We start from the raw sequence: 18770 nt of genomic DNA, 5'->3' as shown, positions 1-18770 counted from the left end.
TGAATGGGAGGTTCCATATGGTTGCTATTTTAGAATATCTTGAACCTACATCGTATAGCATGTAGGTTCTACCACTCCTGTACAGTTCTTTTATTTCATTTCTTTCTTTAATTCAATTTATACTTACCGAGCAAAAAAAAAAGGTTAGTTTAATGCATTTGTATCCAGTTTCTAATTTTCAATTCCATTATTTATTTTTTGATGTTAGTTCAATGCATTTGCATCAAATTTCCTATTAATTGTTCTTTGAGGTCAGTTTAATGAATTTGCATACAATTTCCGACTTCTCGTTAATTATTTTTTTAGATTATTTTAATGCATTTGCATCCATTTTTTGATTTCTCGTTTATTATTCGATAAGGTTGCATTTGCATTTAGTTTCTGATTTCCCGTTAATTATTGTTTGAGGTTAGTTCAATGAATTTACATTCAGTTTTCGATTTTCCGTTAATAATTTATTGAGGTTAGTTCAATGCATTTGCATCAATTTTATTTTTTGAGATTAGTTCAATGCAGTTGCATCCGGTTTCCAATTTCCCATTAATTATTATTTAAAATTAGTTCTACGCATTTGCATATTGTTCCCAATTTATAGTTAATTTTTCTTTGATGTTAGTTCAATGCAGTTGCATCCAATTTTTGATTTCCCATTAATTTAATCATTGAGGGTTAGTTCAATGCATTTCCAACCAGTTTTCGATTTCCCGACAATTATTTTTTAATGTTAATTCGATGTATTTGCATCAAAGTTTTGATTTCCCGTTAATTATTCTTTGAGTTTAGTTTAATGCAGTTGTATCCATAGTTCGATTTCCCATTAATTACTTTTTAAGATTAATTTAATGTTTTCATTTGCATCAAATTTCTAATTTTACGTTAAATATTATTTGAGGTTAGTTCGATGCATTTGCATCCAGTTTTCGGTTTTTCATTAATTGTTCTTTGAGCTTAGTTTCATGTAGTATTATATATATTTTAAAATATTTGTTATTATTGGTTTGTCGTTATTTTTTTTTTAATTTTTTTTATTCATGTGAGCTTGCATTAAAATGAATGCAAAATTTTCTATTATATGTTTTGTGATGTTATTTTTTATATAATTTATTTTTCCACTGTAATTTGTTTTGGTTTAGTATGTATATTATAAAATTAGAAATTACATTATAGTGTTGAAAAAAAATTTATAAATTCAAAAATTTAATTAGAATATGTCATAATTACTGTGGTTTTTGAAATTCTTAACAATGACTAAATGTCTAAATCCCAAAGTGGATGATGCATTAAATCTATCCAACTTTATTTGTTTAGGCCCATATAGACATATAGTGCATACAATACAATTTTATTTGTTGTCCGCTTAGTTTTGAGTGTACACTATTATTTATTTTATGATTAGTTGACTTTTATTTTTCCTTTTTGTCCCAGTCACATGTGTGGATAACAAGTGTAGAAAGTAAATGTTCAGGCAACTCAATTTATTTTTTCCTTCGTTATTTCATTGTCTTTTTAAAAAAAAAAAAACTTTGTTACGTTAAACTTTACTTAAGATTAGTGTGTAAACTATTCTTCATTATATTTTTTAGCAATTTAGTTTTTTCTCATATTTTTTTCATAATTAGATATAGTGTTTAAAAAAATTGGAGAATCTTAAAATCTAGATGGGATTATTTATGTAATATCATATTTTTTACTAATTAGTAATAGAGTTTAGAAAAATCAATTGTTGATTTTTTTATTAGTTTCCTATTTTTTTTAGTTTTAATCAAATATTTTTCAAATATTGGCTATAGTGTTTGTGAATGCTTTCGAAAAATAGAGAAGATACAACTATCCTATATATCTAAAAAATCTTTATATCCTTATATCATATTTTTTTGCTAATTAGTAATTAAGAGTTTAGAAAAAATTTGAGTTTAGTCAAGCTCCAATTGTCTGATTTTTAAATATTAGTTTCCTATTTTTTTTAGTAATTAGTCGAAAGAAGCCCAAATATTTTACACTATAAATAATATTTGAACTAAACGAGCCGAGCTTCATCAAGCTCATTTGTTAAAAATAATAGAGCAAGAGTACAACTATCCTATATATCTAAAAATCTCGAGGATATCCTATATATCCCAAGCCGAAGTTCAGAAGCCCTTTGCTAAAATTCCACCCTTAAGAGTAATAGGCAATAGCAGCACACATCGGAATATACGCACTTTCAATAGTTTCACCTTCCCACAATTCCATCTGTACTATGAGTAAATAAAGCTTTCCTTTTCTTTCCCACTCACTACTTCCATTTCTAGTCATTCTACAGCTAACCAAAAAAACTTGTTATCATTTTTCTCTTCTTAAACCTTAAACCTCAAACCTCTAACAATAGAAGCCACTAGCTAGTGGTCCATCAAATGGGAAATACCATAGCTCCATTATTATCTCTTCAATCCCAAACCACTTCCTCTTCCTCTTTTTCTTTTCTTTTTGCAAACAGAAACTTTACGCTTTCACCTAAGGGTCAACTTGAACTAGTCTCATTTCGAACCATGTCGTACACTAGTTTAAGAGATTTGATCCATTTATCCACTCCAGAAAATCAGAATTCTTATGAGATTCCAATTAAAAATAAGTTGGTTAAACATGCTGCTTGGGCTTACTTGCAACCATTGTCAGCGACACTTGAACGTCGTGACCGGGTTTGTTTTGGTTTGTTGGACATAAGAATTTCTGGTCAGTGTCTGAGAAATAAGTTTGAGGGGTGCTTTGAGTTTATTGATCAGAATGTGTTGCCAACTATTAAACGGGTGTTTGCTGCAACGTTTGAAGCGTTTTTGGGTCAGCGGATTAAACGGGTGTTTGCTGCAAGTTGATGGTATCAAGAAGCGTGGATTGTTAAACCTTTTAGAGCATTCCCAATACAGGTAAAAAACGAGGGGTGAAAGTGATGTGAAAATTTTCACTTCTTTTTGGTTTAAAACCAGTGTCCAATGAAGAGGTGAAAAAAATGGTGATTATTTTCTCTCGTTTCCAGGATTAAATTTTCAATCGAGATAGTGACTGACTTGTGAACTTCGGTAAAATTCCATCTCGTGTATTTTTTTTATTTTAAAATGGGTCTCGTGTATTTTTTTTTATTTTAAAATGGGTTTGTTTCGTCTCACGTGATTTTTCGAATTTTTTTCAGTTTTTTTTATAATTTCAGACGGGATGTTTCATTCCATCTGGAGTGTTTTTTTGATTTTTATGTCCAGACAGAATCTAATATCTCATCCGAAATTAATATTCACCATTTGCATTGGACAGTTTCACTTTGCTTTTGACCAAAGATGGAGAAATATTGTCTTGGAGGTGATAAAGGTGGAGGTGATAAAAGGAGGAAATACTGCCTTGTATTGGGAATGCTCTTATAGGTACATTTTCTTTTATGTATAGATTGTTTGTGCACTTTTAATTTTGGGGTTTCTGTTGTAAATAGTTTTTGTTCCATTTTTTCTTTTTTCTTTTTTTCCGATTTTAGTTAGTATAGTCTTCTTGTACTTTCAGTTTTAGTTGATCTTACTTTATTTTGACCGGTTAATCAAGTTAGACAAACTTATAAACTTTCGAACTGGAATGAATCAAAGATAACCAATTAATTTAAATAATTGGTTGATTATCCCTAATGCTATCCTTAAGCTAATCAAAGCTTGCACGTTGTCGACCCTTTATTTTGTTTTAATTTTTTTATTGTTCCTTTTGCCATGAATCAGTATCTGTAAACTGTATAGAGTAAACTAATCCATCAGGTATTGTAAGTTGTAACATGCTTTTGAAGCCTCCTTGGTTCAATCAATTCAAATCCTGCAGCTGCAGGTTGCAAACTTGCAATGTGTGTGAGACATTTGTTTTTTTTAGGGTCTAAACAATAAACATCCAATGCCCTTGTGGTCGGTTGCATTAATTTAGGCAAAGAAAAATATAAGTTACATTTGACATATCCTTGTTGTCACTAGCAATCAAATTCTGTGTACGTAATGTATGAATAATGTGGCCGATTATAGTGCAACTTTATCTTTTAGACGGTGAAAGTGAGGATGCATTTCAAAGAAATTTTTTTATAGGAATTATTTGTTCAAGATGGGCAGTTCGATTTAGACGACACATGCATTGGAATGTTGTGGCGAACTACCAATATTTAAAGACCAACACAATTCTAATGTAGATGGGTCAAATTAAACCAGTTCAATTACACATGTCATCAGCCAATAGAGACAGTATGAACAAAGTAATGGCAACTGCTTTTATATGATTGATTATCAATCCAATCTGTTATTATCCAACGAATGCGACATTGTAACCGACTATTATCAATTATGTAGGATCAGCACGAAAAGAGATAGGGTGAAAAACATAACTCGGTTCCTCACACGAAACATATACACGAAAAGTTGATTTTATTTCCACAGCAAAGGGTAGGCGTAGTTTCACGGTGCTATATATATTTCAAGATTATACTGATCATTTTACCAGAGGGGTGGTTGCTTTTCTATACGATGAGTCGATGACTATGAGCCCTGTTCAATGTACTCATTCATAATGCATTATGCATAGTAATAGGCAAAAAATCTGCAATTATCGGCAAACATGAAATGTACCATGCACCTCGATTAATTATTGCACATTAGATGGCTGTTACAAACTGATAATCCCTACTTAGCTAACCATACACATAATTTGTGGAACTAGTAGACAAGAAATTCACGTTGCTCGTGTAAAGTTTCAGAAGAAAAATGCCGATAGTGGAACAAGTAGTTTCATCTAGAATACCCTGAAGAAAGAAGGACGCGATGGAGGATGATTATATAAACATGAGTGGGGAATGTAAGTACACGTTTTTGTTGATCCGATTGCTGGTTGGTTCAGATAAGCATACTTGCTCTTCGTCCACCTGCAAAAACTTTGCAAGATGTATACTTTCCAACTAACATAAAAGCAACAAAGTAAAAAATTTATAAAGCAAAGTCTGGTGTGGACAATGAAGCCACTCATCTAATAGCATATTTAGGTGAGATACTATCTTAGCATCAAACACTAAATTTTCAATAATTTGGTGTTTTTTCATTTTCAGGAGAGACACATGTTGATGAAAACACCAAAAAAACACTAAACCAAATACCAAATTGGTCCAAATTTGGTTCCAGCTTTGGTATTGTATCAAATATTCAAATCTCTCCAGTGCGGTTTTTTGAACACCGTATGGGCTTGGGCTAGAGTGTGGGCTTCAATCACGAGGTTTTGCGAAAACCGGTCCGACATATCGCACGGTTTTTGGAAAACCGCATGGGCTTGGGCTTTTAAGATGGGCTTCAGTGGCGCGGTTTTGAAAAAACTGCCTGGGCTATATAACGTGGTTTATCCAAAACCATGTAATTTGATGTTTATTTGATGTTTCTCTTGAAGTTGGTTGGTGTTTTTTTGATTGGGTGTTTGGTTTGGTTCGGTTCAAAATTTTTGTGTTTTATTGGTTTCTCTCCTAAAAATGCTCCTAGGGGTATATCTAGCTTTCCTAAAAATGCTCTGAGGGGTATATCTAGCTTACCAGTCCATCATTCCTATGCGTATTTCTTTGTTGTTTTCATCCTTGTCCTTGCTGTTCTTCATATCCCCCTTGTTCTTTTCTTCCCTATTTTCATCCTCCAGTGACTCTTCAAATTGCTTGTAGTCTTGCTCCTATACAGAACAAATTAACACTAGGCATTTTAGTTAATTTGCATGGCGCTTTATGCCAATTTACACATTACATGAAGTGTTTGATATAATTTATTGGAAATTTGAGATGGCAAGTAGGAAAGTTACCGAAAGATTACGTGCTCTGATACGAGCTGCTGCCTTGATTGCAGCAAGTAGATGGTCTTCCTCGTCCATCTTCTTCTTTCTCCAAAACTTTGCAATCTCCTCATTCGTCACACTCCTAGCTGAGATACTATTTATGCCTTGCTTCATCCAGTACCTCGGAAATAATTGCAATGGTAGTGGAGGTGGTGGACTTGCCCTTTTCTTTTCCGCATTGCTACCTACTTGTACTTGCTTCATCTTCAGATTATCTCGTCCTACTAGTTTTCTCGAGTAGAAAGCCGATGTTGAGAAGATAAAATTAAGAGCCACTGGCAATATTTTTGGACATTTCTCCAAATCTACTAATCCAACCTAAGGTTCAAACATTGACTGCCACACCAAATCGTGGTTGTTCATGCACGCACTCTTACTACAGCTACGCTTCTTACTTCTAGGCTATAGAATAATGAGATTCTGGATTTCATTTGAGTCCTGGACATTTCAATTTTTTTACATGAACAACACACCAAACATTGGCTAACGATCGAATTTGGTTTTCAATTTAGTTTCGGGAATTCTGGATGATTTTTTTCATATTTTGTTTTCCTTTCTAAGACCAGTTAACAAATTATAAGGGTGTTTGCAAAATGCCGATGCGTGATTGCTAAGACAATGTAGCTTCAAATACCTATTAGGTAGAACCTGGCCTCATAGCACGTCCAGTAGAAGGTATAAAATTGACCAGCTAGTCATCACTCATCACTTCATCAGTCCATTGACAACCAACTAGAGTTCACTTCTCTCTCTGAATTAAAAACACTCGTGGTTGTTGATTTTCCATATTTTCCCAAAAAATAAGAAAAAGAGTGTGAAAGCGAAGCTGTAGTTCATAGTTGAGACAATGGTTACTATGGTAATAGAAGAAGACATTATAGAAGAGACTCTTCTTCATCTTTCTGTCAAATCACACATCAGATGTAAATGCATGTAAAAGAAATGGCACAACCTCATCTCTCACGAAACCAGTTTTCGTCGAAGTTACTTACCAAGGAAAAAACAGAACCTTCTCTCATGCTGGGTTTTTTCTATAACATGCATCCTCTATATGAGTTCCAGGATCAAGTTCCATTCTTTCCATCTTCTACTGAAGGAAGAAAACTCCAGGATGGAGAGGAGACTTGGGGCACTGTTGCTGATCTTACTTTGGATGAATCCCTAACTTAGCCTCTTCCAACGGATTCATACCATGTAGTCAAGAACAAATGTATCCTGTGCATTATTTCATCTGCAGCCCAATAACTAAGCAATTCCCAAAAGCAAACAATACTGGCCATGGCGTCACTCACGGATTTGTCGTCCCCGGAACATATCCTAGTTATGATTTGGTTCCCTATTACAAAGTGGTTCTAGGCATATGGCCTGACCCAGAAGCTTTTTCTGACACATTAAAAATCGAAATCTTCTCTTCAGAGCCGCCTCAATGGAAGCTATTGGATCTGACACACCGGTCTTTTTTTTCAGTCTAACTTGTACAGCCGTCCGACGAATCATTGGTGAAGGAATGATTTATTGGTTAGCATACAAACAGACGCATTGGTCCACTTGTCTCATTGTTTTCAATCAAATAAAAAAAAGCTTGGAAATGATAGAAATACCGACAATGAATAATCAATATCCTGTTGGTTGCTTTAGTCAGTCACTCAGTCGAATGGGTTTATTCTATATGCACGACGTGATTACAACAATCTTGAAGTATAGGTGCTCACTGGCGAGGATGACTGCAAAAGCAGGTGGGTTTAAGGGAAAAAACATAAAGGTGGACAGACTGATAGCACAATATCGACGTATTACTAAACAAATGGAGTACCCCTGTCATATGATATGTTGAATCCAAAAGTTCTATTCCTTTCTATTGATGAAAATACTGTCTTAATTGATCTGGAAAATTCTATGTTGGAGGGTATTTATAATTTTATGAAACTAAGGAGTTTTAGTTACTTCCTGTATGGACAAATATGTTCATTCAACTATCATAAAAAACCTAGAGAATTAAGTTAGGCATACAGAACTAAGAGGAAATATAATCTAATGAATCTTGCTAGGAGTGGAAACACTTGTATAAACTTTCCATGAAAATAGTATGTCCTTTTTCGATATGTAAACCACACTGCCACAGAATAGCCTTAAAGATAAATCAGAGTAAATCTATTAACAATACCAAAGGACCATATACACAAACAAAACAACAACAAAAAGCACATGAAATACATGGGTATCACTCTATTACAAAAACAATCAAAACCTCAAATTTTGAAAAAAAAAAAAAACAACTAAGTTTCTGTAGTAATCTTGAGAGCTTTGGTCTTAAATCTATACCTGGGAGCTCTTGGAATAACTTGACTAGGACCCAGACCAAATTGACCTGGACTATTAGTAAGAGGAGGACCGTCATCATAAACATAGCCAACAACATGTCCACATTCTTTACACTTAATCTTAGTTCTCTTCCTTTGAATTCCCCAGTAGTTCAGTGTTTCAAAGAACGGTTTGATCTTGTCTTCTTTCTCGAATCTAAACTTGCTTTCGTCGATGGAGGCGAATGAAAGGGTGCCTTTGTTTCCAGCCTCGAAGTAGAAATCAGGTGGGTAGAGATTGATCGTGTGTAGATTTAAGTTTGTTTCGCATTCCGTGCAATTGTAGATTGATGCCATGGATTAATTTTTCAGGATTGGTGCGTGCAAGAAGATAATTTAGGTGTATTTTATGTATAAAAGGAGAAAGAAGAGAAATTTCAATGCAGCGTTGTGATGGAGGAAATTAGGCATACAGTTTTTCTAGAAGTTGAGCTGTTGAATGTTCAAGTCAATTATTTACGGCATAACGGCATGTGGTTTTTCTAGCAGAAGTTGGTCAATGTGGACGAGAAACCCAAACATACGGGCCTCCAAGCCTGTGGGCCGGCTCAAGCTTTGAATAGTTTTTAGGGCCTTTTTGGTCAAGGTGTGCTCGCGCTTAGAGTAAGTCCAATGGAAGACTGCTAAACCCTTGCCACATAGGATATTTAGGGTGTGTTTGTTTACTGGCAAATCTGTAGTGGGAAAATATTAGATTTTTGCTGTTTTTTTCCCAGGCTGCTAATTTATAGTGGGAAAATTTCAATTTGCCGATTTTGCGTGTTTGTTTTACAACCCATGACAAATAATATTTCAACTTTTGGGTATATATTTTTTAGTTTTCAAACTCAATGAAATATAAAAAAAACAAAAAATAAAATACAAAATACAAAATACAAAATACAAAATAAATAAAATTAAAGACAATACAATCCAACATTAATAGTACTCATAGTATTTCTTCTCAAACTTGGTCCAAATGCCGTTACAAATACTAGTAAGAACATAGAAAAGTTAATGTGATTAAAAAGTTACAAATAAAAAATAAAAAATGTAGCGTGCAAGTCAACAGATATTACAAGTGTTATGTAGGTACAAACAATCACATATCAATCCAATCCACAAACTATCACACACATATCAAGCAACAACACAGTGGCGAGATCAACAACAACAACAACATCGAAGATACATACACCACTAGTCCAGCGAAAAGACCACCACCACAAATTCTACGGTTTAATTTGAGATATTAGCGAATATAAACAAAAAAGGATGCATTGGTGCTAGCAAGAATTCTAGCAAGGATAGTTTTCAAAGATGTCTTATAGGAAGTGTTTAGGTGCGGAAATACTCAAAGCTACTAGAAAAAGTAGTGCAATAAAAATTGGTGTTTAATCCAAATGAAAATGGTAAGCGTAAACAATTTTCTTTTTTAATGAAGTCCCCACAAATCCAAGGTGCATACGATGTATTTAGGCGGTTAATAAACTCTCGGTTTTGAAATCGGCTTCTACCACTTGAGGTGCCCATATTATGGTTCTTGATATTGATTGCTTTTTCTCCAACATTAGATCCCCGCTTTTGGTATTCGTGACTTAAATAATTGTGTGCTCCCTCATCCATTGCAATATTCATCTAGAGTTCCAGAGGGATGGGCAAGTTTCCATCTTAACAATCTTTGCTGTTTCCATTCCTTTACTTGCTTCCCACCCGTGCTTAAGCTGCAGAATGCAAATGACTACAGTTTTTCATTAAAGATACAAAATGTTGGACTGTCAGCATTATCCATAGTTCCATAGTTCAAGCGTTTAATGTTAGGTGATTATAATAAATTCACAATGCTTATAGTTGCACTGTTCATATGGTGCACACATAGATGGCTTCATTGGTGAGCCTAAAGTTGCTAAGCCTGATTCCAAATGCATAATTATTGCAGGGTTGCGTACTAAGAGATGACACTAGCATTGCACTTTTACTAATATTGTAGGTCCTAATACTGTAGAATTCAAATATTTGAAATGGTTTTCAGCTCTTAAAAGGGGATTTGGAGTGAATATAGGCCAAGTGCTTACAACTCTAAATAACAATCTGAAGGCAAAGAATGAAGCAGGACCATGAATATGTAATGATGCATACAACTTACTTACCATTGGTGATGCATTGTTATCATTGTTACCATACAATATCCATCAACGAAATAGTTCAACAAAATCTATAAGCCTTGTTCAACATACACTATTTTCAGTAAAATCAAAATCAAAATTAAAACCAAACCAAACCAAACCAAATAATACCAATTACAGTGAGAACGAAATCAAAATCAAAAACGAAATCAAAACCCCAAAAAAGAAATCAAACCCAAAATCATACCTGATGGCAGCGAGCTGGCGAGAGCTAGAGAGAGATTACAGTGAGAATGAATCCAAATCTGAGAAAGAGAAAAAAAACAGTAAGAAAATGAGAGATCTGAAATGTTAAATTTACAACAAAACATGTCAAATTTTAAATTGTTGGTCGATTCAAAAATTGAATTGATTAAAGAGATTGTTGTTTGAGTTATTTGAGTGAGAAATTGAAGCGAATTGAGAGATGAGAGAGAGATTACTTGTCGAAAAAGATCTGTGAGAGAAGAGAGATCGAGTGGGAAAGTTATTTCTATTTGCAGTGAGAAAGAGATGAGAGATCGAGAGGGAGAGTTGTTTCTATTTTCCTATCATAGTGGGAAAATACCGGGTGACTAATTCAACTTTGGGGGGAAGTGTTTTCTATTTTCCCACTTCTAGTGGGATAATTTGATTTGCCGGTTAATTCCAAATAGTAATTGCCAGGGCCCTTAAATACACCCAAACACTGGCAAATGGTGCTTCTAGTGGGAAAATACAATTAGCCACCCCCATTTGCCAGTTAACAAACACACCCTTAGGGTTTTATTTTGCCCGGTCAAATATGGCAAACCAAAACTTGAATTTCATTCCAATCGCTTTTTTGTGTTTTGAAGTGCTAAATGGATACGGATGACACAGTTTCTGTCATCTGTCTATTAGTTTACAACTTAAGTTGAAATTGTTTTAGACGGACGACATAGTTTTTGCAGTATGTCGAAATTAACACACAAATGGAAGAAATTGTGTCGTTCATCTCCCAAAATTTATTATGACAGCTACTAAACAAAACCACAAATTTAGCTAGGTTTATCACACCAGCCAAATTTAAGAGTCTTCTAGCAGTCCCATTATAATGACATTTTGATTTTTGGGGTGTTATATAGGCCTTTAGGAACTTTCTACCAGCCCATATAGGACTTGCTCTTAGTGAAGGGTCAACACTAGTCCACACCCAACCTGGGCTCGTATTCTCACAAGAGCCTTTCTTGTGCCACTCAATTGTAGAGCATCTGAAGAAGGGCACTTTCCTATACGGCTATACCCTTGCTTATTCTGGAGTCCAAACTAGGGCTGAAAATGGAGCGGGTTCGGGTCGGATTCTCACTCAAAACTCTTTACTATATTTTGATCCATCTGGATTCGGGTCAGATTTCGGATATCCATATCCATTAAAAAACACAAAAAAATACACTATTTTAATGATTTTCATATATAAATGTAAGATATAAATTAATGGTTAAGCATCAAAATATAAATCTTATTAAAATGATTAGGGTTTTCAGATATTCGGATCGGATTCTAGTCACAAACATAGAAACCATATCACAAACATAGAAACCATATCCGTTAAAATGGATTTGGATATGTTCGGTTCGGGTCGCATCCCGTACCATTTCCAGCCATAGTCCAAACACACCCTCCTCTTTAACAAACTCTCTCTTCACTTCGCCCAGCATCATGGCATTTCTGACTTCCAAGCTCCGCTTACGCTTCACTTCACACACACGGTCACCTCTCTCCAAATCCTTATATTCATCTTCTCCTTCCTCATTATCTTCAGAAGACGAAAATGACACAAACAATACCAAACTATCCCCAACAGAAACCCTACTCGCAGAAAAATTCCACACCCTCATTAAAGACCACCACCGCAAAAACCCTAACCCAAACCCTAATCCATCTCCTAAAACCCCAAACTCCACAATTACCACTCTCTCCCTCGACTTCTCCAAAACCACAACCATCAATTCCATCACTCCCCAAATCGTAAAACACGTCATCGAAAAATGCGGCTCTATTCGCCACGGGATCCCATTTATCCAAGCACTTTCTTTCTTTAATTGGGTCACTAACCAAACTCAATTCCATCACTGTCCTCAACCTTATAATGAGATGATTGATCTTGCTGGAAAAGTTCGACATTTCGATATCGCTTGGTATTTTATCGATTTAATGAAAACTCGAAATGTCCAAATACCTGTCGAAACTTTTTCCATATTGGTTAGAAGGTATGTGAGGGCTGGTTTAGTTGCTGAAGGTGTTCATGCTTTTAATAGAATGGAAGATTATGGGTGTAAGCCTGATAAGATTGCGTTTTCCATAGTTATTAGTATACTTTGTAAGAAAAGAAGAGCAGAAGAAGCCCAGTCGTTTTTCGATGGCTTGAAAGACAAGTTTGAACCAGATGTGATTATATATACTAGTTTGGTTAATGGGTGGTGTCGGGCCGGAAATATTGATCAAGCTGAGAGAGTGTTTCGGGAAATGAAGGAGGTTGGGATACAACCTAATGTGTATACTTATAGTATTGTGATTGACGCGTTGTGTCGGTGTGGGCAGATATCGCGTGCTCATGATGTTTTTGCGGAGATGATTGATGTTGGGTGTTCTCCGAATTCGATTACTTTTAATAATTTGATGAGGGTTCATGTTAAGGCGGGGAGGACTGAGAAAGTTTTGCAGGTTTATAACCAGATGAAGAGGCTTGATTGCCCGGCGGATACTATTACTTATAACTTTCTTATAGAGAGTCATTGTAGAGATGACAATCTTGAGGAAGCTACAAAGGTTTTGAATCAGATGGTTAAGAAAGGGTGTAGTGGGAATGCGTCGACATTTAATCCAATATTTAGGTGTATTATGAAGTTAAAAGATGTGAATGCAGCTCATAGAATGTATACTAAGATGAAGGAGATGAATTGCACGCCCAATACAGTGACATACAATGTATTGATGAAGATGTTTGCAGAATTTAAGTCAGCAGACATGGTTTTCAAGCTGAAGCAGGAAATGGATGAGAATGAGGTTGAACCAAATGTGAACACTTATCGAGTTTTGATCTCGTTGTTTTGTCGAATTGGGCATTGGGTTCGAGCGCATAAGTTCTTTAATCGAAATGCTTGAAGAAAAGTGTTTGAGACCAACTTTGCCAATGTATGAGTCCGTTTTGCTACATCTGAGAAAGGCAAAGCAGATAAAGAAGCACGAGGAGTTGGTAGAAAAGATGGTTGATAGGGGATTTGTAACGCGCCCGTTGTAGGCTGTAGCTAGGACTTGGGAGTCGGTTATTTATTGATCAACCACAAGCGTTGTTTTTCCAGTTGATTATTACTGATATTTCACTAAACTGGAAATTTTGTAGACCAGATTCAACTTTTGTATCTTGAGAAACTTATCACAGATAGTTATTTTGTGACGTAATTTATCTTGATATCACCAGGCTTCTATTCGTTTATCGGTGATTATCCTCTTATGCGTTGCACAAACAATGTAATTTCATGTGCTGATGGAGTATGGCGATATGGCTCCATTGCTATGTTGTTACTCGTTGACAAATGACAATATCAGTAGTGATGCTTGTCAGGCGAAGTTTGTGTAATGTTGCTGGTTACTGACTAACTTATTATCTGTCAGGAAAAAAAAATGCTAATTTACTCATCTACACTTCCAGGAGTAAGAAGGTGACTAAACGTGGCTCTTAAAAATTCAAACGGAAAACATACGGGAATAAACTGACTAGAGCAACCTCGAGTGATAGCTTGTAGAGAGGACTGAGGATGCATTTTCCATATAGTGAATTAGTCAATCAGAAATGAGAAGTTTTTATCTAAATGTCAGAATAATATTACCTTTGCGCAGCCCAATGCATCTAAAAACCTCTAGTGATTGAAACTTGCAACCCTGTCCCTAAAATTTTACAAGACTAAAACCGAGACATTGCGAACTCTTAAAGAGTGCCGAAGGCAATAATGCTTGGTATGAAAAATGGTTGAGAATGACACCTGTATATTCAAGTAGTATTACCAAGTACACATTTTACAATGGCAAAAATTGCTATGATCCTCGACAAAATGCCGGATCAACGGGTGAACAAGTGACTCTGGTTTTTACAATTTTCTTTGCTACTTGAGAATGAATAACAAAACAGCTTAACCCATACTTCTTACATCTCAAAGCTCCAAAGGAGGTATTTTCAGGTTTGGTGAGGTGTCGTAAACTGGCAGCACTTATCAGTATTATGTCATTCAGGAAGAGTTGACCTCGTGCTCTTGTAGGGTAAGAGGCACAGTTGGTCTCCAAAATGTTCCTTTAGGACCATCCATTAGCGCAACACCAACTTCAGCTAACTCCTTTCTGATAGCATCTGATCTTTCGTATTCCTTATTTTTTTCTTGCAGATGTCCTTTGTTCAATTTTCTGCGATACCTCATCTTCTTGGAGTCCTGCTCTTTTCAATGCCTTTTCTCTTAATTGTTGCCGAACCTGAATGAATGAAATAGAAATTTGTGAGGAAACTATACAAACATCTGGGCATCTTTTGGGAGGAGCTTTCCGTAATCAGTATCACGGTATCACCTACCTCACGCATAACTTGTGGGCATCAGTCCAAGAACCGAGAGAACACTCTTAATTTCTTCTTCAAGAGCTGAAAGTGATTGAATACGTAGTTCCTGTTTCTTCCCCATTGAATTTGAATGATGACAAATATCAAACACCCCTCGACCCAAAAGTTTTGAGCAAAATATTGGTAGAGGTTAGAGAAGGGTACCTGACGAGTATGCAAAAGATCGTTGATGGTCTTCAGTGGATCAGACATAGCAGCCAAAACGACAGAAGTATGGAGATCATCCAGCATAGATATCTCAAAATCATTATGAAATTTATCAATGCAAGTTTGAGTAGCAGGAGGAATGTTGTCCTTGCAATCCGCTTTGTGATGCTGGCTCAACACCTCTTCACAATCACGTAATGTCTGCACAAATTTCACGAGAACAGCTTCATGAAGATATCCAAGAATCCTATCAGCTTTTATTTTATCAGAACAGCAGGCTTTTTATAGACAAAAAAAAATGAAGGGTAAAATACCATGCTTGTCAAAGGAAGCCATCATCCATTCCGCCCCAACCCCCATCCCCACCATGGATGGGAAGTTGGAGACACCTGTCGAATGGAAACCCCACTAGCAAGAGGGATGTCCACAAAACAAGTTTTACAATGACCAAACTATAACGAGGTACAAGGAGTATCCCGACTAAACATCAATATAAATGATATCAAAAGTCACATTCACAAAAAAGAACAGATCTACACATTTTAGTGAACGACCTCACAGAAAAGATCAAATACACCTTTTTATTGAATGAAGGCATACTCAACCTTGAGCATTTAAATCACACTCTCAGAGACTGAAGTCTACAATAGAAAATATATTGACCAGAGTCACTTGCCTATACTTGTAAGTTGGAAGAAACTTAAGATGCGCAGATCAGTTCATTGCGTGTTTGGTAAGCTCTACAGTTATCTTTTACAATGTCAGGTATGAAACTTCCAGTGGATTTAACCAGCTAGATGCGAATAATTTTAGGGTTAATAGAATGTAAGGTCTACTTCTTATAGGCGAAGGCCTTCAATGTGTTCCAACTTCCAACTGCCTCGGCTTGGGAGAAAAGATGTATGAGTTGTATGTCTTAACAATGCACCTCACGGTATTGAAAGAAATAATGGTACCTGATATATGTAAAAAACACGGTCAGATGCACTTTCAAGCTGTGTATTTGAGTAGTTAATAGGAGATCGATAGTGTGTTCCCATCAGAAATAGCCTCACAGCAAGTGGATGGTAAAGGTCTATAACCTGCAGAATTGTAGGGAACCATCCATCAAGATATCTTATATTCATTGTAAAATGCTCAAACATGAAAGCAAACATAAGTTGCACAGAATGATTGATATCCTAAGCAGAGTACTTGATTACAATTACCTGCCGGATTGTGAAGAAATTACCCAGTGACTTCGACATCTTCTCATTATCAATATTGACAAATCCATTGTGTATCCAGTAGCTTATGTTACTCTTGTTACAAGCATCACAGCTCTGAGCAATTTCATTTTCATGATGAGGAAACACAAGGTCCACCCCTCCACCATGTATATCAAAAGAGTAACCCAAGTAAGCTGTACTCATTGCACTGCACTCAATATGCCATCCTGGTCTTCCAGATCCCCAAGGACTTTCCCAAAAAGGTTCTCCTTCCTTCGTAGACTGCAGATGGTAAATGGAGTTTGTCAGATGAACTTTGGAATTTGAGAAATTAAAATTTATACAGTATCACTAACAGAACCGCTTTGCGTCCTGATATATTGTTATCTATCTGGCTTGTGCAATATGTCTGACATTTATGTGGATATTGCATCTGTAGGCTGAAATATTTTACCATCATAGCATAAGAGAACCTTTGACTAATTTTAAAACCTTCTAACTTCCAAGTTAAGATCTGCAACTCTGTTTCAGTCCAGAAAAAGAAATCGTCCCCACAAATGAAACCTACTTGAAAGTTCTGAGCAACAGAAATTTCATGGTGAAATAATGAACCAAATATTTCAATGTGCAATCCAGTAGTGAGTTTTGACAAGGCAAGAAGTTTCAGATAGGCTGGCAGGTTAAGTCTGGAAATGATCTCTTTATCACATATATCATCCATACTTCAGGCAAAACGTTTGCATCAAACTTTCAATGCAAAACCTCATACATACAGAAGTTTTTGCTGATCAACTCACTTTTCATAATGCAAAATCAGCAGGATTTCGCTTCCTTGAATCAACAGTCACCCTTTCACCTGCTCTATTATCTTCCAACTTCCGTCCAGATAGTTGTCCATATTCAGGAAATTTGTCTACAGAAAAATAAACATCGCCATCAACTCTATAGGCACAACCATTACCAAGAATCTGTCAAGAAAGCAAGCCAACAAAGTTAAAGTTCTATGTAAAATTGACTAGTCATGTTTCTGTTTAAGTTTGCAAAGGAAAATGAAAAGGATAATTGTTTACAAGAAAAGAAACGAAAATGCAGCTTCTAATGCCACAGATATACTTAGTTGACATTGACAAGATATATAGAGCAAGGCCAGGTTCTGTAACAGGGTTTCTGTTATTACTTTAATGAAATTCATGAGAAGTGTCTAGTGGTCTATAAAAAAAAATTCACCCGCAGGTCAAATAACATAACCGGTGGATAACAGCAACATGGAGAACAGCAGAGACAACTTTCTATATCATAAAAACTAGAATAACAAAAGGTCTTATGACTACAGTTCCATCTGTAAAATTATGAAACTGAAGAAGCATGCTTGTCGGTTTTACAAACAAGTACATAAAGATCAAGGTGAGCACCTGTTTGATCATATCAATGATCTGGGGCATATGATCAGATACATGCGGTTCAACCGAAGGAGAAATGCAGTGAAGATATGACATATCACAACGGAATTCATCGAAGTAGTGTCTGCTTAAACTCAAAGGGTCCTCTCCCAACTCATTTGCTCTAGCAATTATCTACATGTATGGAAAAGTGCAGAAGTAAGTCTAATGACATGTTCAACACAAAAAGTATGGCAACTAGCAATTTTTTAAAAAAACATCCCATAAATGAATCGCAGCAAGAAGTATAATACTGACCTTGTCATCAACATCGGTGGCATTGCGTACATAATAAACTTCATATTCCAAATGCTTCAAGTATCTGCCTGGTTTTCAAACAAGGTCCAAAAAACATGTCCACTTAGTTAGTCGGAAGCGAAATTAATTACAATACACAACTAGAAGAATTGGAGTATACATACCTGAAGAGGACATCAAAAGAAATATAAACACGAGCATGACCAATGTGACTGAGGTCATAAGCTGTGACGCCGCAAACGTACATGCCGACTTTACCAGGGTTTTTGGGCTCGAACACTTGCTTCTGTCTGCCCAATGTGTTGTATAACCACAGCTGTTTCTTCTTCTGCTGCTGCTCCGAAGGTGATTCAGGAGATTGGGAGGTGAAGCAGCATATTTTGTTTTTGAAGAAAAATCTCTTTGAACAAAAAATAGGTAGCGAAAATGGTCGAATGGAGGACTTTAGGAGTATATTTGCCATTACTAGATACGGAAATTAGTTTTCAAAATCAGATTTCTTTAGAAAAACAACCTCTTTTCCAATGGCAGACTGGACTTTAGAGTGGGTGTTATTTATCTTAGCCCATTGGAATCCTCATGCGTGCTCAATAAGTCAGGTTGCTCAACTAAAAGCTACAAAGCCATATGTAGCCAAATCCACGAATCGACCAAAACCCAGCATGACAGGTTCTCGGTGGAAGCATAGCTCGGCAACTTTCTCAGTTTATCTGAATTCCATCTTAATCACTCAATTC

The 18770-nt window shown here is 35.9% G+C and overlaps 3 protein-coding genes and 1 pseudogene across 4 annotated transcripts; 1 reads left to right on the top strand and 3 right to left on the bottom strand.

Moving 5' to 3' along the window:
* Window positions 1-4611: 4611 nt before the first annotated feature.
* LOC147520178 (Big1) lies at window positions 4612-7742 on the bottom strand. Its single transcript, XM_086591687.1, has 3 exons — window positions 5818-7742; window positions 5561-5691; window positions 4612-4909 (listed from the first exon to the last, which is right to left on the bottom strand). Exons 1-3 carry the CDS (start codon window positions 6052-6054, stop codon window positions 4780-4782), a joined length of 498 nt encoding a protein of 165 aa, XP_086447813.1. The 5' UTR covers window positions 6055-7742; the 3' UTR covers window positions 4612-4779.
* A 237-nt stretch (window positions 7743-7979) lies between these two features.
* LOC147520177 (methionine-S-oxide reductase) lies at window positions 7980-8663 on the bottom strand. The gene has a single exon (XM_086591688.1). The coding sequence runs from the start codon at window positions 8505-8507 to the stop codon at window positions 8127-8129; it is 381 nt and encodes a 126-aa protein (XP_086447814.1). The 5' UTR covers window positions 8508-8663; the 3' UTR covers window positions 7980-8126.
* A 3329-nt stretch (window positions 8664-11992) lies between these two features.
* LOC147520176 (pentatricopeptide repeat-containing protein At1g20300, mitochondrial-like) lies at window positions 11993-13787 on the top strand. Its single transcript, XM_086591685.1, is given in 2 exon segments — window positions 11993-13468; window positions 13470-13787. Coding segments are annotated over 2 exon segments (1581 nt in total). The 5' UTR covers window positions 11993-12034; the 3' UTR covers window positions 13617-13787.
* Window positions 13788-14303: 516 nt separating this feature from the next.
* LOC147520175 (cysteine--tRNA ligase, chloroplastic/mitochondrial-like) lies at window positions 14304-18743 on the bottom strand (annotated as a pseudogene). Its single transcript, XR_015212512.1, has 9 exons — window positions 18198-18743; window positions 18034-18097; window positions 17749-17910; window positions 17134-17304; window positions 16337-16618; window positions 16085-16210; window positions 15126-15329; window positions 14937-15027; window positions 14304-14839 (listed from the first exon to the last, which is right to left on the bottom strand). The product of XR_015212512.1 is annotated as a cysteine--tRNA ligase, chloroplastic/mitochondrial-like (transcript).
* Between the last annotated feature and the right edge of the window lie 27 nt (window positions 18744-18770).

This window comes from Coptis chinensis, chromosome 2 (assembly GCF_015680905.1).
Source record: "Coptis chinensis isolate HL-2020 chromosome 2, ASM1568090v1, whole genome shotgun sequence".
NCBI classification, from domain to species: domain Eukaryota; kingdom Viridiplantae; phylum Streptophyta; class Magnoliopsida; order Ranunculales; family Ranunculaceae; genus Coptis; species Coptis chinensis.
Note: the sequence above shows the minus strand (reverse complement) of the source record. Positions and strands in the feature narration are given on the sequence as shown.